The sequence below is a fragment of the Gobio gobio genome, assembly GCF_949357685.1.
Source record: "Gobio gobio genome assembly, chromosome: 19".
In the NCBI taxonomy this organism is placed as follows: Eukaryota; Metazoa; Chordata; class Actinopteri; order Cypriniformes; family Gobionidae; genus Gobio; species Gobio gobio.
The window spans coordinates 39,157,484-39,185,073 of NC_137112.1; the positions used below are offsets into that span (position 1 = coordinate 39,157,484).

The 27,590-nt window shown below is 38.9% G+C and overlaps 1 protein-coding gene across 1 annotated transcript in view; it reads left to right on the forward strand.

Annotated features, from left to right (window-relative positions):
* Window positions 1–27,590, forward strand: part of diaph3 (diaphanous-related formin 3) — a 429,281-nt gene that overhangs the window by 343,217 nt on the left and 58,474 nt on the right. Inside the window, exons 25-26 of the mRNA XM_079844146.1 lie at window positions 1,840–1,935; window positions 4,498–4,560. Coding sequence (XP_079700272.1) covers window positions 1,840–1,935; window positions 4,498–4,560 — 159 coding nt within the window. The remainder of the gene's footprint in view (window positions 1–1,839; window positions 1,936–4,497; window positions 4,561–27,590) is intronic.

Below are 27,590 nucleotides of genomic sequence, written 5' to 3' on the forward strand. Positions count from 1 at the left end.
TCTATAAAGGCCTTGGCAATTGAGAATCGGTGGCATAATTTGAAGGATTTAGGTTCACCTGGAGCAAATCTGCCTGGAAGAACGGATCAAATTATGCCAGAAATATAGCGAAGCCAGTACGTACTCAAGGGAAGAAACTTAGCTGTCTGTTCTACATATTATTATTATTATTATTATTATTATTAAATACATTATGTATTCTGTACAAAAACATATTTACTTTAAGAATATTTGCTAGCAAACAGTCATATGTACATTAATTTAAGTTTAAGTACTTTGAAAATTGTCTTCCTAATGTCAAAATAGTATTTTAAATCATTATAAAAATATAATGGACTAAATTTAGCAATGCTCTGTATTTCCATTGGAAGTTAGGTGATAAGTGGTTGGTCTCATATACACACTTTATCACAGACTCGGACTCTTTGTGTCTAATTGAAGCTTGGCTAGTAAAGGTCAACAATTCTATGCTTTCTCTTTGTTGATAGTTTTCATTGTGGTCAGCTGCACCTTCTGAACTACTGACAGCACTCTGTACAAAATAACTAATAGAACCTTCTCCATGGTTACCCACATCTCTCTCTCTCTCTCTCTCTCTCTCTCTCTCTCTCTCTCTCTCTCTCTCTCTCTCTCTCTCTCTCTCTCACACACTCCATCTCTCTCCATCCCTCACTTATTCAGACAATAGCTGCTGATTGAAAATGGCCTCACTATACTATCAGTGTATATGGCTGACTTTGACGTGCTTTTTACAGACAGCAATATACCCGTGACAATGCTGCAGTCCCAAATAAGCTTCAGACAGCCCCTTTTATAAAGCCCTTATAATTGTGTGTTTGCATTTATATTTTATATTTTAAGAAAACGCAGATTTACAAATAGAATAGAGTGAAATTCAGTGTATTTGCTGTAAAGGGAGTGACTGGTGACTTCACTGAGACTAAGCCAAGACTCTTCATTATTATTATTATATATGTGTAGCTATAGTGTAGTATATGTATATATCCTAGATGTATAAATGCACTATACTGTCGACTAACATGTAACTAATCCTCATGAAGTTGTATCATGACAGTCAGGTCATACAGGTAAACATTTCTGGTTTAATTCTGATAGCCCTGATGATAAGTGTCATAACTTATCGGTTGAGAAGTGGGCACTTCTGCAGCGTTAGCACACACGCTTGTGTGCTTTTTGATTCGTTTTGTATTGTGTGTGTGCGTGCGCTTGCTGTGTCAGTGTAAAGATTAATATTTGAAGGTTACAGTGTCAAGGCCCGCAATGCTTACCCACGTTCACCCAGCTAGGGGTTCAACACACAACAGACGTTCTCTCATGCAAGCCTTTCTCTACAAACCTGCTGAAAAGCACACTTTCCTGCCAACCTGATTTATTCTCTGTCGCTGGATGTGTGTGTGTGTAAAGTTTTTTTGTAAGCAGCAGTGCGAGCCCATACGTGATGTGTTTGTGACCCTGAGCGGTGTGGTGTTCCTCCTGCCTGCCGTGTGTCCCACAGGCCTCTTCTCTCTGGAGTTGCTCTATGTGAAAGCCGGTGGCCTGAGGTTAACTGCTTGCACTGCTCAGCTGTTTTTACGATCGGCCCTCCAAATGCTACAAAACACCAGTGGATTTGTGTAGAGGTGCAGAGGAGACGTATAGTGGAGTTTAAGGGCCTGTCTGCCTCTCAAATTGTCCGAATCGACGCTGTGATATACCGTCCACAAAAGGCCGCTTTAGTTTTTTTTTTTTAGCATTCCTGCAGAGACCCTTAAGGCCGGTTTAAGTGACGCTATGGAAGGCATCCTAATGTTTTCTCTTCTTTCTTCCTCTCTCCTGTAGAGAACGATGAGACCGGTGTGATGGATTGTCTGCTGGAGGCGCTGCAGTCTGGAGCCGCTTTCAGAGACCGCAGGAAAAGAGCACCCAGACCTCGAGGTGAGTCACCTCACACTCCTCCACTCACATCCTTTCAGTTCAGCTTTTCAGTTCACCTTCCTTCCTTCCTTCCTTCCTTCCTTCCTTCCCTCCCTCCCTCCCTCTTTTTTTAAACCGCAAAAATTGACTGTATTCCTGACAGTTTTTTTTCTTTCATAGCTGTACAAGTTTCATGTCTATTTGTTTGTTTGTTGTTTAAATAGATGTATGATGAGTAGAGTAATATAGTCAGGTGGTCATAAACCCGTTCATGGAGACCAGTACCCAAAACCGAGTGGAGGGCTAGCTGTGTATTTTTGTCTATTTTGTAACTGTGTGCATCCAGTGGTTGAGAGTCTCTTTTTCCAGTGCAGTGAGGGGTGAGATAAGGTTTCTTCTGCACTCTTCATGTTATGTGTCCTACCCAGCTGAGAGGCTCAGGTTTGTTGACTACAGACAGCTGATGGGTGGCATACTATATCAGTACAGCCCCGACCATAAACTGAGTTTAATGTTCAAAAGTTTGGGCTGGTAAAATATGTGTTTGATAGAAGCCTCTTGTGCTCACCAGACTGCATTTATTTAATCAAAAAAATAAGCAGCAATTGTGTGATATAAACAGACACACATAGCATTTCTTTAAAAAAATCTTTTGAACAGTATCATGTATATACTGTATAGCTTCAGACTCTTTAGGTTGAAACCATTATATTATATAGGTTGTCCTATAGTTTGTATTGTAAGTGCACAATCCACAATTTATAGCTCTGTTCCAGTCAAAATTGTTAAAAGCTTTCTTTCTATAGAAATCAGTACAGAATCAGCCCCCCATTATCAACACATTTCCTCTGGCATTACAGGAACCAGTGGAGTATAATGCAGCTGACCACCTTCAATAGAAATCAGTGTGCTGTCAGGAGAGCCCAACAAACTGACCTGGCAAATCCAAAAGGCCTGTGAAACTGCAGGAAATTTCAACTAAAAAAAAAAAGTATCCCTAGTGAATACTTGTTCATAATAAGTATAGTACAAAACCATTAACATATTTACTATCATATCGCTTGAGACTTAATGATATAAATATTATAATTGCACTTTTTATATGGAGTACTTCTTCATTGCACAATGCACATTTCTTAATTAAGCCTAAAATGTGTTTTAATATCACTGTTAGTAGGGATAGTATGATCTCTTTATAATAACAGTCTTTAAATGCAAGATATTTAAAGTGTACCTTAAGTATACTTGCAATAGTTCCACTTTAGTACAACCAAATATACTTAAGTATATATTCAGTTGAACTTCAGCACTATTTCTGGATAACTAAAGTTCATAAAGTACAAAAATAGTTGTTGTAATTTAGCAGACTTTAAAGGGGCTGTATGCGTTTTTCTGAAATTTAAACTCGCGACTGACACCTGTGGCCAAAAAACAGAACTGCTCTTATTTTCTGCTCGCTCTCGCAGCGGTGGTGACGTCACACGGGAAAAAAATGACCCGCCAGAAAATAGGAAAAATAGGATACAGGCTTATAGGTGCACCCACTGTGAGCGGACAAAGTGTCAGTATGCTCATCAGGAGATGTTTGAGTCATAAATGGTAAAATAAAAAGGCTATTGTTACGTTTATTTTGGGGAAAAAGTTGCATATAGCCCCTTTAAGTATATCAATTTAGTTTACCAAAAGTACAATTGCAGGGTATTTATATACATATGTATTTGTAGTATACTTGCCATAAAATAAATGTATTTCACAAAGCATGTTTATTTTTCACTAGGGAGAAGAGTCATGATATATGCAGCAGGGACCATCATTATTTCATTATTGGATGAATCAGCATTTGTGAATTAATCTCTTTAGTCTTGAATGAATGATTCAATGACAAACACTTTGTTAAACAGTCTCTTGTCGCCACCTCCTGGTTAAATAAGCAATGACTTGTATGTATTAATACTTTAAGTGTCAAAAACACTTTCAAAAATAGTGATTTGCTCTATTTTGATCGCTAGATATTAATGTTCATACCAAAACTATAAGCTTTTATCCCAGGACACATTTGTCTCCTTTTATTAAAATGTTTGTAACACATAAATAATGAAATGTGTTGTTGAAAAGACTCTCTTTGGAACAGCGGCAGCGCGAACGCAGATTTGAATGTTGCAGTGCGATGATCCTACTTTAAAAGGGTAACTAAAGTCCCTAAATCTTTGGTTTAAAGCCTGTTTCACGACACAAGTGTCAGCGGAGCATGAGCAGTGTGTGTTTTCAGCAGCAAAAAAATACGCGCTGATACATTGTTTTGGTTGTGCTTCTCGCACCTAAATATTTAAACTAGCAAGGCTTAAACTGTCATGCCGATGCAGCGCTGGCCTTTCTACGTTCCTGAGTGTCGTTTATGTTTGTTTACGTTCATGTTCTCACAACATTGCATTGTTAGAATTCAATAAAATGACACTGATTGACACAGGTTTTTAAACTCTTGTTTGGCATTTGGCGAGTGTCAAATTTAGGCCCTTCTTGGAAGTCTAAGTGTAATTTAAAGTGGCTCTCACTCTGTCTTGTCCCATGTCCTAATTTCCACAGATGAACCAACACAAGTGGTCAACCCGAGTCCACAAAGACCTGTTCTGAAAGACTGCAACCACGGTAAAATCAGAGTTTAAAAAAGAGAGGAATAGCATTTCTCTCCACTATTTGCTTTCAATTCTTCTCTTCGCCAATTACTGCATACATTTTGCTCACTAACCCTGATCTACCAGCCCTGCATTCTAAATGTGTTTTCTGTTTGGGTTAATGTCTGTGTTGCCTTCTCTCAATCATACGTCACTCTTTTTATAGATTTTTTTTTTTGTTTCTTTGCTTTCTTATAGCTCCTAATGTTCAATAGTTGGTCCAGATCAGGCCACTTGCTTATTTGAATTGCTCATAACAGTCCCTCAAGACCTCTATAAATGCCTAGCAAAAGGGGAACGATAGCAAACATGTTTTTTCCAGCTTCCCAAGCTGCTGGTCATAAACACGACAGCTGTTATAGTGTGATATAGGTTCAGTAAAGGCATTAGACTGCTTCTAACTACAACTATTCCTTTTCTACCTAAAGAGTGTTGTGGTTGGTGCTCAGCTGGCTGATACTGTGTTTTTGTTTGCACTGACTTGAGAGCCGAATAATGATTTAACTGACTATAACTTTATAAGCTGCCCACAAACAAACATAGTGAATCATAGTTTTATTCCTAGGTTTGAGAACAGGTTTGACAAAAAAATTCTTAACTTTAGGACAACCTCACCTAAATTCAAAATTATTTGAAAGCCAACTATAAAAATAACATAACAAATAGCCCTGTCTGATAATGGCATCACATTTATCAATGATACAAGATGAAGAACAGCAATGTTTGATGGTGGAAAGACCTTTTGAACACCCAAATTATGTGCTCCATTTTGACGAGAAACCACTGATAAATTATTATAGACTCCCATGAAATATAGTGATATGCTTTGCCTTTCCTGCCAAGCTTATCAAAACTTCTCTTTCTGCAGCACTTAATTAAAAGCACACATATTTGAATCTCTAGCATTTACTTCACATCAGCTACTTGATTTCTGAACTTGGAGCGGTTTAAGATTTCCTAACTACAGCTAAGAAAGGATGATAATCTTGAATCAAGTTAAGATTTTGGAAGGCAGTGGCTCAGTGGTTCATGTAGATTGTCTAAAAAAATGGAAGGTTGGTGGTTCTATCCCCGGTTTCACCTGACCAAGTGTCCATGAGCAAGACACCTAACCCCAGCTGCTTCCGACGAGCTGGATGGCGCCTGACACCGCTGTTGGTGTATGAATGGGTGAACGTGAGGCAATATGTAAAGCACTTTGGATGGCCATGGGTCTGTTGAAAGTGCTATATAAATGCAGTCCATTTACCAAGTTAAGATTTTCTTCTGTAATACGAATTTGTGTTAACTTGACAGATCTTAACTTAATGGTGTTAACTTAACACCCCATGGTGTCTCACCTCAGTGATGTTTTACATCAGCTGCTTCCAGGGTAGATAACTTCTGTAAATATTATAAGATATTTTTACAGTCTTCTTTTGGTTTAGCCTGCCTACTAATGTTAACCATTCCTGGTTTGACACCAGCAATTCTGGGTTAGTGTGGGGACAATTTTTGACTCGGAACAGTTTTTTCTCGGGCACTGGCTGGAGCACCATCACCTCCATCTTTAACAGTTTTCATGTCTGAGTTGTCTCCTTTTTACTGCATGAATCAATCTTTTCTGTCTGCTTGCACGTTGTGTTGCGTTTTATTTCATGCAAATGTGCTGCTTACAACTTTTTTGTGATTGGATGGTTGATGTAAGTGTCCGAGTCAGCAGGGTTCTAATCAATGTCATGTGCACGCTTTAACTATCGTTACCGCCAGGTGTTAATGCGTCATCCAGAAACTTGCTGTGTGCGGAGAATGCTACATTTCCAGAAAAACCCAACGCCCAGAGACAGTGTGAACATTTTTTGCTGAAAAAGCTTTCCCACTATTGTCTGTTGACATAGATGTTTTGTTTTTCTTTCTTCATGCTCTCTTGAAAAGTCACAAAATTGCAACATGTTGCGCTCTGTTGAACCTTGCCTTTTGACATGACAAGCATTAATGTAACAATCAAGTTTCTTTCTGTAATGAATGGGATCAGCGTCTGATGTGTAGTGGGAGTCAGGAAAACCAGCTGGAGCAAGATTCAATCAAACTTTCACCTGTGCATGTTTTCACATCCGAATGTGCCCGTTTTACCTCTCAGACTTCTCAAGATATTCAGTTTTCCAGTGTGTACAGTAGTGATTGTTCTAATATCCATCAGCAACATAACATAAATAGACTTGGCTGTCTTGTTAAAGGTTGCTTCATAATCGTTATCAAGGCACTTAAAAAATTAAGCTGTAACCCCATTAGCAGTTATTGGTTTTAATAGGAGTCCCTGCAAGCATACAGGAATACAATTACTCCTAGATCTCCTCCCACACCCACCCAGAGCACTGATAAAGTCTGCTCTCGCTCCCACTAGTGTTCTCTTATGACTTATCTCAAATTAGATTGTGCGTAGAAAAGAGAGAGTGAATAGACCGAGAGAAAGATGTGTGCGTATGCGCGATCCATCATAAGAAAGACTGCCGCAGCTCACATTAACTCCCCTCATATGTCTCTCAGCAAAAAGTAATGAAGGACACAGGGCATTCTGGGATATCAAGTGTGGCGCCCTCCCCTCCCGTGGTCCTCTGAGGCATGGGGAGGGATTGGGGAGTCTGGCTACAGGGCAGGGCACTGGTGCCCTTGTCCCTGTGTTTTATTCCAGACTAGGCTGACTAATGGAGCCCCGGGCTTGTGTATGTTCACGCGGGCCTCTGCAGCTCTACAAGCCCCTCTGATGGCCAGGCTAATTAGTTCTCATCTCACACCAGGCTTCAGTCCCATTCATCTTCATTTCGGCTGCGCCATCTGCTTTTTAAATAAAACTCTAAAGTGTCTCGTGTTGCACACACTTTGTCCTCTTCATGCCTCCCAGACTAAATGTAGCGCTTTATTTGCACTGAGGTGGATGATGAACTTGTCTGTCTCTGGAGAGTTTTGCCAGAAATGAGAGATTGTGTTTTTGTGGTAGGACCTCTCATTTGTCTATCTATTTAGTCAACATGAAATGCCATTTGCAAAGTATTTTACTTTCGCTTTTACCTATATCCAATAAAAAGACAAAAAATAGGCCTTGATTTTATTCATTGGGAATTGATTGGATGGTGAAAAGTGGACATTAAAACTAGGGATTAACAATATGTACATAAGTTATCAGACGTTATTCGAATTTTTTTTTGTTAATTTTTGTTAGATTTATTTATTTGTTTGTTTTTTATAAAGTGCACTATGACACCAGGAACACAAATTAAGAAAATAACCTGGTCAGTTTTGGTTTCATGCTGAATTTAGATGTGCTGTCTCTATTTAATCATTGTTTGATTGTTATACTGGGTATTTAGTGCTCATTTTCCTTATTTTTATATTTAGATTACCTTTGTGTTACCTTACATTCACTTAGTTAATCTTTTAAAACACTACCAATTTAAAAACACTGTTAAATGTAAAATCTTCAGCAAATCTCAAAATGAATGTGATTTTTATACTGTACATTTATAGTGCTGTTACCTAAATTCACCTGCAGTTTTTAAAGTGATTGATTTTAGTTTAGTTTTAGTTTATTGATGCATTTGATATTTATCCATTTTCAGCCATAACATGAAGATAATTATTGACTTATTCAGAATTTTAAAGGTCAAGTTCACTCTCCAGAGCTTCTCCCCGTATCCCAGTGGCAACTCATCTTTCTCAAATATCGTTATCTTCTATTATTGCTGTAACCTTTTTTAAAGTAATCACAAATATTTGACAAAGGCTACATGACCTTTAACAGTGGCCTAAAACAATGGTTATAAAGCTGCATTTGGCTATTTGTTAATTCAAGCCTTGGTGACCTCAGCCGAAAAAGAAAGTAATTTCAGAAGCAGAGCATTTATTTATTAGTAGTTAAACGGATCACAAAACTCATGGTTCGGATCATAATATGGTTTTTGAGTCACGGATCGGATAATTTTTCGGATCAGCAAGAAAAAAATATTATGGAGCATAACTTTACTTTCCATGTATTATTTAAAGCACAGTTTAAGTACTCCGATACCACAGCAAAAACTGTTTGACTAACTAATAAAATACAAACATTATTAAAGGCAAGTGAACAGTCAGTAAAAAAATAAGAACAAATACACTATAAGTACAGATAAATACAATATAACAAAGTTACAAATAGTCTATATGCAGCATTCATTTTAGGTACAGAACACTGATACACTATAGTGTTCACTATATATTTAATATAGATTAATCTTTGTTAAAGCTGTGTTTTGTTGTTTAACATTAATAACATAGACAGCAATATTTTTTTATAGGCTGCTGTCACTTTAAGACTTAATGCACGGATCCAATATAATGATACACATCTGATTTTTTTTCTCAACTGTTCACGTTCACTTGAGACATAACCAACTGCGTTTATGAGAATACTTGCTGAGACCGGTATTTTCACACACCATTTACGCACCATATTAAATTCTGTTTTGCAGAATTTTGGAATTGTTTAAAATATATTGAATGTGTAAACTTGCAATACCAAGTATGTGCAAATGATAAACTTTATCTCTATGGTGGTTAAACTTGCAATTAATATGTGAATCACCATGGGGCCTGGTCTGTACAGAACACGGATCAACTACAATATGTTTAACCCCTAATGTTTATTATATGAAAGTATACAAAAACCAACATTTATGTTCAAATAATATACATAATGTACAACATGTATGTTATTTGAGTTTGTCTCTAAAGAGTTTTGTCAGATGCGAGACATTGTGTTTGTGTGGAAACCTCCTTCATTTGCATCCTTAATATCTGTATATTATTTAGTTGATTCCCTTCCTAAGTGTATATAAATCGGAATTGGATATTCTGTCTCTCTGCAATATGTTTTTGACTATTAGCTGATTGACAGCGTAATGAGTGCAGTGGGAAAAGACCAGTGGCTGAGAGAGTGAACACATGCTGAAGTATGTCAGCCCCGTCCCTGTCCCTTCTGCCACTGCGTAGTGTAAATACCCCTCAGTAATTGATCTCCAGGGCTTTAGTGTTTCACACTCCAGCGAAGCAGCAAAGCGAATTAAAATCAGACACATCTGCAACAGAAGACACCGTAATTAACCGCAAAAAATGAACTGGTCAGTCTGGTGTGTGTAGCCATTAGAGCAGTGGGAAAAATGTGGATTGTGTGTGTGTGTGTGTGTGTGTGTAACAGACGTAGGCCAGTAAGAGCTGTGCGTGTAAACTTCACTCCCCTGATCTCAAGAGGCACTCTAGCAACTGACGCTAGAGGCTGCCGTCTTTAGCCTCCTTGTTAGCGCAATCGACTCCCGCCCTGGAGGCTGCGGTTTGAGTCCCGCTAGGAGTGGGGCGGTTAGGTTTGGTTACATGTGCGTCTGTGTATAGGCAAGTCGGAATTGTCAGATCCAGGCCGGAGCAATAAGACTTGAGATTGCATTTTCCTGCAAGGTTTCAGGAGATTCCCTTTACACAGGCGGCAGCTGCTGTTCGAGTAATCTATGGAGATTCAGGTCCCTAGACGTGTGCCTTTGGCCATCTATTACTTTCTTGAACTCAGTCGACAGAGGTATAAATGCAGAGAACAGAAAACACTCGCAGATTCTTACATCACCTCTTTTTGTGCACTACTCGTCCAGAATGTGTGCAGTGGTCACGATTGAGGAGTAAACCCTCTCAGACCAATCCCTCTCTCATTTTAGGAGTCTCTTGTCCCTCTTTCTCTCTCTCTCTCTCTCTCTTCATCTGAGCCTGAGGCAACACTTAAAGCCTTAAAGTGTGACCGGAACCCTGCACCCCTCTACCTGCTTTTTTTATTATTATTTTTTTCCCACAGGATGAAGATAAAGATGTTTTATGACTTGAGTGACCAGGGTTAGGATAAGACTTTCGACAGGAAGAAGACGAGTGAATGGATTGAGGGAGCGGTCTGGCTCTTAAGGGGGCTTGGGCTTCAGAAACGATGGATTGATTGTATTTGACCACATGGAGTGCTCTAAATCCACATCGAAATTGATTCAAGAAACTCAGTTTTAGCTTTCACAGGTAGCTCTTGCCTTTGCTGCTCAGTGCAGGAACAACTTTATTGTGCTGGTAAAAAGGGGAGAGTGGGGTAAGCTGTGCCACAGATATCTGCCATCTAACATTGGTACAATAACACTGTAGAAATTTGAGTATATTGAAGTTGAATATACATCTCCCACCCTCTCCACCTACTATTTTTTAAATTCGTTATGCATAAAACCTGCATACTAATTTACTGCTTTACTTTTAGTTTTAATTTAGTTCATCTTTATTGTATTTCTTTCCCCTGCCATGCAACTGTTATCATTATGAAGGTCAGTTTTCTGATCTCTCAATCACAGGAAGCTGTTTATGATGGACCATTTGTAAATATGACAAAAATGCTAGAGGAAGCGGCGACAAATCTTATGCCACTCTTCCTTATGGCAGAAAAGGCTCCAGTGCAATTGTCACCCTTCTGCCTCAGATACAGATAAAAAAAAACTGATTTTCAGTAAGCTATTAGGTCCGAGCTCTACCTACTGATTAATATTCCACCCAACAATGATCATGTAACATATTTCTGAATTAGAGCCTGAAATTGATTTTATAGCTGGCTGGGAAAGGTCACTCCGCACTTGGTAAATGAAACCAACGGAAGGCTGCAGTCAGTGGGGTATGCACCAAAGCTAAAGGTTTTATGAGCATGTTTGATAGACAAGAATGATTTTCTGCGTTGACCCGATCTGTTAATTAGGAAACATTGATGGAAAACCATTGAATTATTGAAAAATAATGCACATCCGTGGTGGCAATGTAGATATAACACGCAACACGCACAGTATACCACAGATACAGATTGTTTATTTAATTTTTCAGGTTTTTGCCACTGAAACACTATCATACTCCGCCAATTACTACTTTAAAAGTGACGATTTCTTGCATATAAAGTTTCATGAGAGAGAGAGAGAGTGAACATTGTGTAACAACTTTGTCTATGAACAGCACACAGTAGTGCTGTTTTATTCCCTTTCGTTTCGTTTTTGAAGGAATCATTTCAATGAATTGACTAGTTTAAAAGGACTTTTTACCTGCTGAATGAATTAATCAATGACTCGCTCATAAAGTCACTTGTTTCCATCTAATAGTGGAATGATGTAACCTGCAGAAAGAGTCCCCATCAACTATTAATCCGTCTGTCCATCCATCAATCCAGCCATTCATTCCTTTTTATCAGATTATTATTTTTTTTTTTTTGGTAGACTTTGGTAGAGAATGAATATTCTGTCATCATTTACTCTCACAGATACCCTCAGGTTGTTCCAAACCTGTATAAATCTATTTGTTTTGCTGAACACAAAAGAAGATAATTTGAACTTCTGTAGTATTTTCTTCCATACTATGGAAGGCGATGAGGTCCATCAATTGTTTGGTTACCCACATTCTTCAAAATATCTTTTTTAGCAGAACAAAGACATTCATATAGGTTTGGTAACAACTTGAGGGTGAGTAAATGATGACAGAATTTTGATTTAGCAAATCTGCAACTTTTATATATATATTTTTAAATAACGTGAAATGATATGGAACTGTGGATAATTGCGTGTTAATCTGGGTTTAGAATTTGTCAGTGCCTTGGTTTAAATAAAATGTAGTCTAATGATTTGGACAATCAAACACTCATAAAAGGCTTCAGTAAAAAGATTGTAAATTACAGAACACCCCTTATAATCCAATTACATCTCCTTCATGAACCTTCCAGTATATGCGCGCACAAAATAAATGTCTCAAATGATTTTATTTTAGGTAATATGTCTATTATGAAATCCTTTTTATAGCATTAAATGGCTTATGCTCTCAGTCAGGCTGTACTGGGGAGCCACACTGCTGATGTGGAGAAAATTTGCTTCAGGCTAGAGGTTTAGTGATATATTCTCTCTCTCTCTCACTCTCATTTCTGCCTCATCCCATCTCTCAGGCCTGAGAGCCTACAGGGTAGGGGAGAAATAAAGTGTGCGGATGAAAATGGAGATAATATACAAACTTATCCCAGTCTGTGGTGGATTTGAGGCATTCATCACCGCCCAATACAATACGCTCTAACTTGTTCAGAGAGCCTGCAAGCTGTTGCAGCACTTCCAAAATAGATGATGCGATATATATACTCAGGGCAGTTTGTAAACAGTACATACATTAAGGAATTTATGCCCTATGATGTCTTTTAATCATCTGCTCGCTACCAGCACTCATACTGCACCCATTTAATATCTAGCATCCCAGAAAGTCCCATTACTATCGAACACAAGTATTGTTGCAGAAGTACATAAATATCTTTTTTCACACCTCCTGATTTCTTAAATGGATTTATCAAGATGAATCAGGTCCGCGCAGGCCGTGCGAATGCAGGATTTTATTTAAAACTCCCATCAAAGCAATGAAGTGCACCATAGTGCACTCATTTTTCCTTCTCTCTCCTCCTGATGTGACAGAACCAAAGAAAGGAGAAGGAAAAGCAATATTTAATCAGCATGTCTGAGAGCGTGTGGCGTTCTTCTCTTTCTTCTCTCAAATTGATGCCTTGTGTCATTGTTCTTAAAGTTGGACTGTCTGAACTCTTGATTTATCCGTGTTTTAGAGCCATACATCATCTGCACCTCACATACGGGACCTCTGCGTTTCATTAAAGTGAAAGATTAATTCAAGAGCAGCCCGTTCAGGAACTTGACTGAACACACACCCACTCCTCTTCCGCTACTTTTCGCATGGTAAAATATACAGTGTTTTGGCATTTTGCAAATAGCAAAAATGTCATACGAAGCGAGATCAAATCTCATCCCATTAAACTCCTCAGGGCCGGACAGACACAGCATGTCCTCTGTCAGCTCGCTCTCTCTCTCTCTCTCTCTCTCTCTCTCTCTCTCTCTCTCTCTCTCTCTCTCTCTCTCTCTCAAACCTCATCCATCTCTCCAGGGCTGTTGTGCTGCTTTCTGAACACTAGCTGCATCTCTCAGCACTTCCTGTAAATCAAAGCCATTCTCTCCACACCAGACTCGTACAGCGCGTCTCTGTAAAGTGAGTTTGTACGCACCTTGCCGGCTGAAGATTTGTGTGTTTGTGACGGAGAGTTTGCGAGCAAAGATGAAGTTTCTCAAAAAAAAAAACTAGCATTTTGGAGGAGTGGATTGAAAAATAATGGTGTTTACACTTATAATGTTGCTGTGTTCATATGATATGACTCATGTCAGTATCAGATAATGTCTGTTTTCATGCATGTGTAAAACAGCTTGATTACATCTTCACATAAGTGAGATTAGTAGCAGTCTATTTTTAAAACAAGTCAAGCGTGTTTTCATACTCATCTCATTGCTTGACATGCACATAGAATCACGCTTTATCTGCAGTAAAAATACATTTTGAAATGCAGAAAGTATTATTAGGAGAAAAGTCAATCTGCAGAAAATCTGTGCTGCCTGTTAATTGAATGCAATTAAGCTGCAAGCACGTGGCAAGTCTTTGGAAAGCTGACTGTAAATAAATGTAAAGGGATACCCTTGCTCTATTATCCATATCTAATCATGTTTTTACATGTTCTCATTGAAATGTCACGCAGGATTGCAATGATCATTTCTGTAGGCAGTCTCTAGATGTCAATCAATAGATTTCACTCTTTGTAGACATATATGTTAGCCTGTCCCATTTTAGCTGGTTGTGATCATTTACTCTCCATCATTCCATTCCAAACCCATTTAACTTTGCTTTCTTCTTGGGCACATAAATCGTTGCTCTTTTCCATACAATAAAAGTGTGGGGGGCGAAAGATCTGAAGCACCTCTAAAAGCACCATCAAAGTAGTCTATACTACTTGTGTGATATATTCTGAAGTATGTATGCTATACAAAGATTGTCCTGTGAAAGATGAGCAAGATTATGCTCTGTTCCTAACGTAGTGATTATATGTCATTTCCATTTAATGTTGTCTTTTTGGCTATCATGGTACTTTTCTTGTGCCTCGTAGAAGCGTCTCAGTGTTTGAGCTTTTTAAAATGACCTCATTTTTCATTATTGAACTGTTATCGTTAACTTCTCCTGAGGAAAAAAGTACCTGTATATGATTGTATCCGTAAATGTAAATTATAATTTTACTATAATACTATATCTACTATTTTAAACCATGTTTGACCATTATGACGTCTTTCCTCACTCACAACAAACAGCAGAAAGTAATAGAAGCAGGTGGTGCTGGAGCGTAGAGAGCGAGAAGGAAAGAGCCCTAATCAGCCCACTGACAGAGGGCAGACTGAGCTGTGGGTGGCTGACTAATCTCTGATTACTCTCCTTTCCTCCATACAAACCTCACAATGACTCAGCGTGTTACGCTGTAATGCAGGATGCACTGATAGACCCTCCGCCTGAGCCTCATGCTCCAACCAGGAGAGTGTGAGAGATATAGAGGAGAGTACAGACACAGATAAGAAAGAGAGATGGACACGATGAATACCTCTGGAGGAAGGGGCAGTGACTGGATAAGTTAGTGGGGGATGATGTTCAGATTGGTCAGTGGAGGAAAATGAGTGGAGGAAAATGTTGGGAAAGGAGTAAAGACATTAAAGACTCAGGAATGATGCATGTAGTACGACCTAGTAAAAAAACTTAGTGTTGTTATTGTTAACTGATACTAATTATTAAAAGCCATTTTCATTATTTGAATAAAGCTAAAATTATGGTGGCCAAGAGAGCTCAACTGCAACTGAAGAAAACACATGCAAATAGAAAAAAAACACCAGCAAATTAAGAAAACATCTACACAAGTTTTACAACACGTGCTGCAAACGGTCACAACACAACCAAATACAGAAACACACTGCAAATACTCACAACACAACCAAATACAGAAACGCTCTGCACATACTCACAACACAACCATATACAGAAACGCTCTGCAAATACTCACAACACAACCAAATACAGAAACGCTCTGCAAATACTCACAACACAACCATATACAGAAACGCTCTGCAAATACTCACAACACAACCAAATACAGAAACACACCGCAAATACTCACAACACAACCAAATACAGAAACACACTGCAAATACTCACAACACAACCAAATACAGAAACACACTGCAAATACTCACAACACAACCAAATACAGAAACACACTGCAAATACTCACAACACAACCAAATACAGAAATGCTCTGCAAATACTCACAACACAACCAAATACAGAAATGCTCTGCAAATACTCACAACACAACCAAATACAGAAACGCTCTGCAAATACTCACAACACAACCAAATACAGAAACACACTGCAAATACTCACAACACAACCAAATACAGAAACGCTCTGCAAATACTCACAACACAAACAAATACAGAAATGCTCTGCAAATACTCACAACACAACCAAATACAGAAACGCTCTGCAAATACTCACAACACAACCATATACAGAAACGCACTGCAAATACTCACAACACAACCAAATACAGAAACGCTCTGCAAATACTCACAACACAACCATATACAGAAACGCACTGCAAATACTCACAACACAACCAAATACAGAAACACACTGCATATACTCACAACACAACCAAATACAGAAACGCACTGCAAATACTCACAACACAACCGAATACAGAAACGCACTGCAAATACTCACAACACAACCAAATACAGAAACGCACTGCAAATACTCACAACACAACCAAATACAGAAACGCACTGCAAATACTCACAACACAACCAAATACAGAAACACACTGCAAATACTCACAACACAACCATATACAGAAACGCACTGCAAATACTCACAACGCAACCAAATACAGAAACACACTGAATATACTCACAACACAACCAAATACAGAAACACACTGCAAATACTCACAACACAACCGAATACAGAAACGCACTGCAAATACTCACAACACAACCAAATACAGAAACACACTGCATATACTCACAACACAACCAAATACAGAAATGCACTGCAAATACTCACAACACAACTGAATACAGAAACGCGATGCAAATACTCACATAGCAACCAAATACAGAAAGGCACTGCAAACGTTCACAACACAACCAAATACAGAATGGCACTGCAAATACTCGCAAGTACACATAAGATCAGGATGTTAAAATAAACAAAAAAACTCACCTTTGAGGTCATCGACCACACCCAGTTAATTATTTGCTGGTTTATTTGCATATGGTCTCTATGGTCATACTTGCATGCGTTTTCTTCAGTTGCAGCGCGTTGAGCTCTCTCGGTCACCATATAAATAATGTAAAATGCAGCATTAGATAAAAAACGAAAATTAGGAATGATAAAGATTTGAAATAATAAAATAAAGCTAAATAGAAAAAAAAAAGAAAGAAAATAACAAAAAATACTTAAACCTAAACAAACCTATAAAATAAAATATAAATAAAATCTAACTAAAAATATTAATAAATATTGTAATGGTATATAAATAATACTAAAATAACTCGCATAGTGCTCGCATGAGGTGGAACATTTAGCAAAACTGCATTTACAGGTCACCTGGCATAGATGGCGCAGTTCTTTGATGGAAGATGGAAGTTCTTTGTTAAACTCATAAAAGACAAAATAATTATTGGAATCCTGGATTCTAAGCAACAAAGCAATGCCACAATTTATCAAAACCTAGAAGCAGATATGAGGGAGAAACACCAGAAACATCTCATACGTGGCCACTCTCAAGTATAAGGGGCTTTCCTTGCCATTAATTAATACTTGGATAACATGCCTACGTCTCCTTTGATTAAAAATAATGGATAGTGCAGTGGCTGGGACTATATGTAAACCTACCAACATCCGATGCCATGATTTTTTTTTTATTACTTATTGAAAATTCCGCTTTAGTCCGATAACATTGGTTATTGAAAATGCTGTCATTTCGCAAGTTTTTTCTTATCAACATTTAGAAAATATCACAAAAGCTTTGCTTCAAATCTGTATTGGAAACTGGGCAGCTTTGTGGTTTATACCAGAGCATGTAGATGTGAGAAATCCATTGGACAGTACATGATGGGTGCAGCATCCTTTTCTCCCTTTCATTTTAACATAGCTACTTTGAATGGATTGGTCAGTTTAGTGTGTGATCAAAACGCATAAACAAAAAGGGAGAGAAGAAATGGGAGGGGGGGTGCTTTTTTTCAGTTAATTGAATTTTACAGTCCCCTTATCTCAGAGCAGCATGCAGACCAACCCCTCCCATAACTGCTCAACACAAGATATCTCTCTCCCTGCAATGGCGTGAGGGAGGGACGACCACCTTAAACAGACCACCTTATGCCCACATTCTCCAAACCCCTGGCATAGCACACATACATCATCCAAAGGACAGATGATTTTTAAACAATTAAGAATTATGTGCAAGATTACGGATAGCAGATGCTGAAAGAAGTAAAAATGGGTTTGAAGCCCAGGGTGGAGGGAAAAGCTTTCAGATTTGTTTAGGCAAATCAAACCCTGATTTGATTTGCTGAAGCGGTTGAGAAGTCACTAATCATGGCCCTTGTTTAATTATCCCCTTTCTTTCTCTCTCTCACTCACTCTTTTTCTCGTTCTTCCTCAGTAACAGAAGAGATTGATCTGAGGGAGGCTATGCAGAGCGTGCGTTCTGTCTGGCGCACGTCCTGCTGTAATGCCACGGAGGTTGCCATGGCAACAGAGTGGCTGACTGAGTGGATTGGTTGTGCGAGAAGACACATGTTGAATGCTGAACGAGACTGTTTGTGCCATAGATTTGTGCCAGAGAGAGGGAGAAAAGAGGGTGTGGATCTTCGTGGACGTGGATGGTTGTTGCGGCATGACCAGCGTTGGAGTACGGCTGTTGAGTTTAAGCTCAGATAAAGCTGTTAGGTGGTAAGCGTAGTAAAAATCCTCGAGACATTTTTATGACATAATGAAAGCTTCCTTCAGCCTGACTGGCATATCATCCTCAAGCTCTTCTCCAAATCCAGACCATGACATTCTGGATCGGAGACTTTCAGAGGATCTGTGTCTTGGTGGCTTGCATGTAGACTACTTCCTCTTATATTGATCTGGCAGTTGGGCGGACTCTAGCGACGTTCCGCCTCAGTGAAATTATTCTCAGGTTGTCTGGTGGGTGGTTTACCCCTTGGCGCTTGGCCTTCGGGCAGATACCCTCCCCTTCAATGGACCCCTAATCCCATCTCCAAGCCCTTGTCATGGCCCCAGGGCATAGTCCTAGTCATGCTCCCTCAGGCGGGTTGGGATCATTAGGGCAGCTCGTGCTGTGATCACCTTCCTCTAAGGTATAAATTAAGCTGCCCTGCCTCTCTGATCGGCTGCAGAATGATCCCCGTCGGGACGGCTCAGCTGCTAGACTTTATTAACATCTTTTCATTCCACATCATGCATGGAACCTTTAAGGCAAATCTGTAGCGTGTCCACTGTCCATAATGCTCAACCTGTAGTCACAGATGGTTTTCGCAGATCATTCTCAATGTTTCTATTTATTTGCTGCTCTGTGCACGTTGCATGACGGGGGTGGGTGGGTGTTTGGGGGTTAGAGTGTGGATCACACATTACACAACACAGGATCTTTTTTTTTTTTATTGTATTTTAAAAAAATCATAAAAAACAAAAGGAACCATTGTTTACTTGATTGAGGTTATTCAGTTTTTTTTTTCTTTTATATATATATTTTTTTATTGGCTTATCAATTTTGTCTGGCTATCACCAGACCAAGCTCAATCTTTTAAGACTGAACATTGGTCTGAGGAGTCTGCTCTGTATTTTCTACTGCAAGAGGCGTGATCAACAGGCATAGTTCAAATGACTATGGACGAAATTGGGTAGCCCTTCAACCAATCAGACCAACGATCCATCACTTCTCTATCCGTCATTGTGTTAAACCCGCCAATAGCACGCCATATGGATAAGCCGGTTTGTGATTGGTCCCCGCAAAAGTGTAACAGAAGCAGGATAGAAATATGGACAGGTTTCCAGCCTGAGCTGCAGGGCGAAATCAAATCGCGGGCAGATCGGGCTGGGTTTACCCAGTCTATTGTCAATTATTATTGAATGTCAAATTTGGACTCCCCTATTCCTCATGTGTTTTAAAGTTGAGAAACATTCCATATTGAGTACAATAGTAGTACATTTTACCAAGAGTTGCATATTCACTCGCACACGTTCACAGTGGCAAGCGTCTCAGCCCCTCACAGGAAGCATCAGGTTATAATTACAGAGCTTGACATCCCACTGTTAGTCTTGATATTAACAAATCCATTTCATTTCTTTTTTTTACTGTGTTTTTCACTCAGGCAGCAACTCCAAGTGACGTGCACAGCAAAACTCACAATAGACATTAGCATGTTGCTAAGCTAACAACACTATTAGCATAAAAATACGTTTTTGTTAAACAATTAAACAATTTTATAGATATTTCTATTCAGTATTCAATATAATATATAATATATCATAATAAACATTTCTGTCCACTTGTCCGCCATTAACAATGCATTCTGACCCTCTATACAAAGTATACATAATTTTTCCTTAGAGACATTGGCCGGCTCGCATCCTTTGAATGCATACGTTTTCTTTTTTTACAATTTTTTTTATTTTTATGTTTCTGTTCAGTATTCAATATAATATTTCATAATCAAAATTTCTGTCCGCTGTTCACAATGCATTCTGGCCCGCTTTACAAAATATACGTAATTTTTCCTTCGACATTGGCCAGCTTGCATCCTTTGCCTCAGAAGTGCACCCAATTATACCTTAAATGCTGTCTAGGCAGCAGCTCACTGGGTTTTGGAACAAAGCTATTTTCTCTGGGTTTTTTTCCTTTGCTTTGAAATCCCAGCTCTAAACACAATCATGTGCTAGATGCAGAAAAACAGCAGTTTTTACCCTTAACACGCAGTTAGTTTTCCATTCATCTAATGAAGATAAAAGGCAATTAGGTTGGTGTTCATTAACTCCTATTTTCGAATTAAATTAGCCTTTTGTGATGTAATGGGGTTTGTTTGTGTGTGCTAGTGCATGTGACTTTGTAATTTGCATTTTTGCATTTTAGTGTTTGTTTGGCCAGGCTAATGAATGAGAAATTGCAGAAGTGAGACAGAGAAAGCTGTGTAAAATCTCCCCAAGCCATGAGATGCCCTGAGGAAATCAGACACGTTCTGCTTAAACAGTGATATTAGAGTTGTATTTCTCATATGCCAGCTGTATCAGTGCTCTTTTAGAAAACACTCATGAATGCACTGTTGCTGCTTCTCTGTGAAATGTGCACCCGTGAGTGCACATTTGCCATAGTTTTCATTTGTTCTATACACACAGATGCATGTCTATCCGACTGTAACCCGCAGCGTGTGTAAGGCTGTTGGATTACCATACCTTCCTTTTTTATTTATTAGGTAATTACTGGCTTAAACCCTCAGGATTATGTTGCTATTCTTGTTTAATGTTTAAATCACCATTTTGCCCGCCCACTCGCTCAATGAATGGTCACATTAAAGCGAGCACACTATAAGATAAAAGATCATTACCCTTCGTACATCTAAGACTCGCTCTCTTTGGTGTGCACATTACAATAACAAAGTGTGCAAAAAAATTAGATGCCCTGATGAAATATTATTTAGAGGCAAGTTTCTTGTGCCTGGTGATGGGTTGACCTTCGCTGTGGTTAGAATTCTAAAGAGGTAATTGCCATCTCACCTGTGATTTCAGAACCTCCACACAGCTGGATTCACTCTGTGCTTCTCTCATCCATCTCTACCTCATCCCATCTTCTCAGGATTATCACACCTTTAATGGCTTAAATCCGCTTTTGTTCAGGGAAGATGAGAGGATAGAGAACGAGGCAGAGGGGGGAAGAGGAGAACAGGCGTTCTCACGTCTAATCCTCTGAATCCCGCAGCCACCGGCGCCTTAACAAGGGAGGGACAATAGTGAGAGGAGGGAGAGAGATGGAGGAAAAGCATCAGAGGAAGAGAGGGACACGTGTAACCTATCCATCAAAGGAGTGCTAGATTGTCCAGACAGGAGATGAAAACATGATTTATCAGGGCAGCATGCAATTAGGCCTTTTCCTCCAGTGTGCCGGCATTTGCATGCATTCAGGCGTGTTTGTGCGCACGTTTATAGTGATTGAGAGCCATTGTTTGGTGATTAATATGTATTGAAATCTTGCTGACATTTGGCAAGATTTTGCTTAGGTAGTTACATTTTCAGTAAATCGAATTGATTGATCGTCTGTTCACAGTCTTATAGTTTCATAGATTTCTTTGTGTGTGTGTGTGTGTGTGTGTGTGTGTGTGTGTGTGTGTGTGTGTGTGTGTGTGTGTGTGTGTGTTAATGTTCTTCACTGTTAATATAGCCCAGCTTTTATTCCTCATAAGAGCTGGACATCTTTCAGAAGCACTTTTATTCCTGATGTGTGCCTTCACAGTGAAATCTTCACACACACAGCGATGCAAATCAGGACAAAAGCATTCCAACCCAGAGTCTCATCTTTAAAAGATAATTACCCATCGTTGAGCAGTCGGAGGAAAGATGAGGAGCGTAAAAAATAGATCAGGAAGACGGTGGCGTCTCTGATCACTCCTTTCCGCAAACCTTCACGTCAAAATTATCAAAAGCACATATTCAACACCACCGTTTTCAAGTGCAAATTCCACTTTACATGTTGACAGTTTGGTTGAGTTTCACCCCACTTGTCTTACTCTCTCTATTTCCCGCCGCCTTTCTCCTTTACGTTTTTTAGCGGCAAATGTAGTACCTCTAATCCTCTTAATTCCTGTGAAAGAAACCACACTGGAGGAAAAACAATTGACATCTGTTTTTGTGGGTGTAATAGTTCTTTTAAAGATGCAAGGAGAGATTAGTAAACAACAATAACAAAACAGCTGTTGTAAACGGGCTTTGAACAGAAAGGAGCTCAAGCTGTGGGGCGTTCAACGCCAAACTGATTTAAAGATGTCAAGACAAACAACGCAATTACAGCCCTGTTTCTTTTGGTAACATACAGTACACGTGTTTGTAGATACTTATTTTAGGTCATGTGGATCTGTAGTCTTTTATCTCAGTAAGTGAATTTCAACATATCAAATCACAAACACACCTCATGTTGTTTTTGTCTACCGCCTGTCTGTTTGAATCAGATCTGGTCTGTACCGATAGTTCCATCGCTGGCTGCTGATTGGTCACTACAGTGTTCCAGTAATGCTTTAATATACTTAATGGTAAAACATATAATAATAAATATAAACAGTTTTATAAAAGCAGACTTGAGTTTGTGCCATTTAGTCAAAATTGAAGGGCTTGAATGCAATGTCTATATTCACAATATTCCACAGCATAACTAACCCAGCATCTGTGCATGACAAGCTCTGATACAGGCTCAGGAAAGTGTGCTTGTGCTTTAAGAAATCATTCCATGGAGCAGCAGATGTGTTTATGCAGATGTTGCTCAGCCAGGTGTGTGTGTGGCTGAGGGGAACAGACAGACAGGAGTGATGAATGCTGCTTGGTTTTTGGCCTGGTGCTTTCACTGGCTACACACTGTGAGTAAGCCGGTATGTGTGTGGATCATTTTTTTGACCCTTACATCTCTCTCTCTCTCTCTCTCTTCCCACTCCATTGCGTTTTGTGCCTGCTGCTGCTGTTTGACACTCTTTCATGGAGCAGCTGATTAGTTCTGCATATCTGTAGAGAGGGATCTGGCCTTTACACTACAGGCTGCTCTCTTCATAGCCACTCAGACTGTGACAGCAGAGTCAGGGTGCCTAAAAGGTCACACACAGGAACGGGATCTTCACCTAAGTGCCTTAGAAAATAGCTTACCAGATGAGTTGCAGGTCTCCTGAAAAAAACCTAATATAATTTGTCAGGCTGTCAGAGATGGTTAGGCCGTAGTGGCCTGCGAGCTTTTTATTAGTGGGAAGATGAGAACGGGACACAAGTTTGAGCTCTTTTGTGTTGTTTGAGTTAGTTTTAAAGACATTGAAATGTACTTTTAGAATGTAAGGTAAACAGGATATTTAATTAGAGGGGGGAAAATGTCGTAATTTGGTTTGACAAATTATATAGTATGCAGATTTATTGAAGAATGTTGGTAACCAAACCGATTTGGTGGCTATTGATTTACATTCTATAAAAAAAAATACATTTAAAAAAAAAAAAGCCATTGGAGCCATTTAGATTGTAATTCTTTTATTCATGAATTAACTTTTTCACAGTTTTGTACCAATAAAAACGGTAATATTAAACATCAATCATATATATATATATATATATAATTTTCATATATTTTGCATTAGTAATTTTTTTTCTGAAATGGCAAAGCTCAATTTCTTTTGTAATGAACAAAATTTTGCTTTATTAATATTTATTCACATCACCTAAAATTAAAGTTTTCAATGAAGATTTCAAAGACTGAAAGCAAAAACTGATAAATCGTGCACAAAAAAGACTATGAATGTGTATTAAGAAAAATAAATAGGGTTGATTTTAAAGGAGAGGGAAACCATAGCATTATGACCCACTCCAACATCACGCAACATCTGCCAGCGAACACATCAGTGCATTTGCTTCGTATGCGTGCTTTTGAGTAGAGGAGGAGGATGAAGAGAGAAATGTGAAGTGTAGAGTGATAACAGATGGCTCGGATGACAGGCCCCTCTATCTCTCGTTTTCTCTCTCTCTGATGAAATTGTAGTTGATTTATGACAAATGTCAGTAAAAGCCTCTCCTGCTCTGTCGCTGTCAGTCAGCTACCCAAGGTAAGCAGGTTCAGCCATCAATCACCTTGCGTTTCCGTGGAGATGCGTTATACCTCTGATGGCTCCTGCCCACTTCCCCGCCAGGAGCCCCAGTGGTCGGTACAGAGACGCTGAGACAAACAGGAAGTGACACGGATTCTCAGAGGCAATGGGCTGTTGACAGTAGCTAAGAGAATGGGAGGGAGTGGGCGCGACCGTCTGGGAATTAGGTGGAATTGTTTTTTTGTCTGATAAGTGTGTGGCGCAAGGTGAGTATTTGTATGTACATTAGAAACGGAGCGTGAGGGAAACCGTGAAAGTGTTTCGTCCCTCTGTAGGGACTCGGCCAAGCAGGTGTTTTGTGGATCAGTAATGTCATTCTGATATATTTGGCTAAACGCGGTGACAGCTCCTCAGGGAGAAACCCGGTTTGTTCCTGCCAGCTACATCAACAGCCCTGTCAGTTACGCCGTCTCACAGGTTACACTGTCATTCCTGCTCTGCTCAGATATTATTATACTGTCGGCGGGTTTCACATTCTTTCTGAAGCTTTGCAAACACCTGTTCCCTGGTTGAGGGTGAGGGTTCAGTGTCCACATTGACCTCATTGACACCGACATGATCAGAGGAGCCACGGGCTGAATGTCTGTCCCTCGTTGCCATGGCAAAGGGCAAATCACTGTCCTAACCGTGTCAAAAGGTCAGCTGTCACTGCCAGTGTTGGTACAGAGGGAAGCAGGATTTATCAGGATCCAGACACATGAACAGGTTACTCTGCCAGTCCCTGCTCTCCCCTTTCTTTCCGTTAATACAAATAGTGTCTTTTACTCACAGTTATGTCTTGTCCTTATGTCTTCTATCAATACGACGATAGCATTGTTTTCTGATCATGGGAGAGAGTGTGTTATTGTGAAACAGCAATTGACCCCATTGACTTCTATTGTATGGGCAAAAAGAATGACGGTGAATACATGATGACAGATTTTTCATTTTTGCGTGAACTATCCCTTTGATCATGTGGTGTTCAGATTCTCAGTTTTTTGCTGTTTTCTCTTTTTTTCAGTTCTTATGGTGTTAAAGAATGTGAGGACTATGCTCACGTTTTCAGGAAGGGTGCACAAAATATAAAAAATATTGTCTGAAATTATAGATTTTTGAAATAATTTTTAGATTTTGAATATAATTTTTATGTTTTGATTTTATTTGTATTGGTGGTATTTAATTGTGCATGCTCATTTAGATTAACATTGCAAAATTCCAAATTAATATCTATTGAATATATGTATACTGAGCATTACAACTAAATTCAATGTAAAACGGTTGATATTTTGTAGTTATTATTGTTATTTTACCTAGACATAATAGAATAGAATTTTAATATTAGCCAGTTATCGATTAGCTGCTATAAAAAGGAAGTAAGTATTGGTATTGGTATATGACAGTACAGACATTTATAATTTTACAAATAAATTAACAAAGAAATAAAAAAAAAAGTTTCAAGTTTTTTTTCCCCACAAAAATATTAAGTGGAACAACCGTTTTCAACATTTACAGTACAAAGTGTTTCTTGAGCAGCAAATCAGCATATTAGTATTATTTCTGAAGGATCATGTGACACAGACTTGGAGTAGCTTTGCCATCACAGTAAAAAAAATCATTTCGAAATACATTCAAATAGAAAACAGTTCATTTAAGTTATACTATTTCACAAAATTGCAGTTTTTCTGTCATTTGATCAAATACATTCTTTAGAATTAAAGACTTCTTTCAAAAACACTATGAAATCCCCAACTTTTGAACAATAAGTGTACATTCTCAGTTCTCACAGTGTCCAGAATATATGTCATGTTCTCTATTCACAACATACTTCATCTTACACAACCGATTAAATGTCCAGTCTGGCGGTGGCATCTCCGTATTTTCATGTGTGCACTTTTGTATATTTGTTATTGAAATTAAGTGATATTGTGAGTGAACAATTACAGTTAAAGGTCCTGTTCTTCGTGATCCCATTTTTCAAACTTTAGTTAGTGTGTAATGTTGCTGTTAGAGCATATATAATACCTGTAAAATTATAAAGCTCAAAGTTCAATGCCAAGCGAGATATTTTATTTAACAGAAGTTCCCTTTCAAAGCCTACAGCGAACGGCTGGTTGGGACTACAACTCTGTACATCCTGCTTTAATTACGTCAGTAGAGCAGTTTGTCGACTAACCTCCGCCCACAAGAGTACGCGAAAAAGGTGGCGTGGTCTTGTTGCTCCCCCGTGGAGTAGAGGAAGTGTTGCGTTCGGTTGCGTTTGTAGAGTTTGTTTGTCGCCATGTCGTCGAGACGCTGTTATTTTCATCCCGGAGTCAAGTCACCTTTGTTTGGCTTTCCCAGGGACGCTGTACTTAGAGATCATTGAGCGCATGCATCCCCGTTATGGTAAGAGGCGTGACCTTTCCGGTAACGTGCGCTCTGCGTGCCCTAAGCTGCTGTCGAATCACAACACGGGAACCGCTGGCACAATCAGAACTCGTTACGTGTTTCTGAAGGAGGGACTTCATAGAACAGGGAAATCTTTCAAGCCGTTTTGAGGACAGTGAAAACAGCTGTATACAGATAAGTAAATTGTGTGAAAAATACTGTGTTTTTTTACACGTGAAACATGAACACATGTTATATTGCACACTGTAAACACAATCAAAGCTTCAAAAAAACACGAAAAACGGGACCTTTAATAGGGATGGGCATTTGTAGCTTATGTTATATCTAAAGATTTTATTTTCAATTTAACACATTAAACAATATGTGTAAACAAAAAATATAGGCCTAAAGAACAAAAGCATGTAAGGTCAAGCAGCGCGAGCGGAAAAAACACTAATAAAGCAGAGCGTGCCAGTTATTGTGCAGAACGTACATATACACTCGATTTGGAATATGGTTATCGTGTTTATATTGTTTCACATTTTCATGTTGAGAAAAAAAAAACGATAAGATCATGTGGATGATGATATTCTCGGGTGAGAGAACGCACTCTGCGCCGCCTAGTGGATTAAGTCATAACTTTGAGTTTTAGTGGGATTTATCACGGATTCAATGCATTTACGGCCAGCAAAGCAACGTAGTAAATTTGAATAGTGTTTTTATTTTTCAAATATTAATTACAGATCGAATATTCGACTATTTGTGCGCACCCCTAGTTCCTAATTGTGAAAGTTTGTATTTT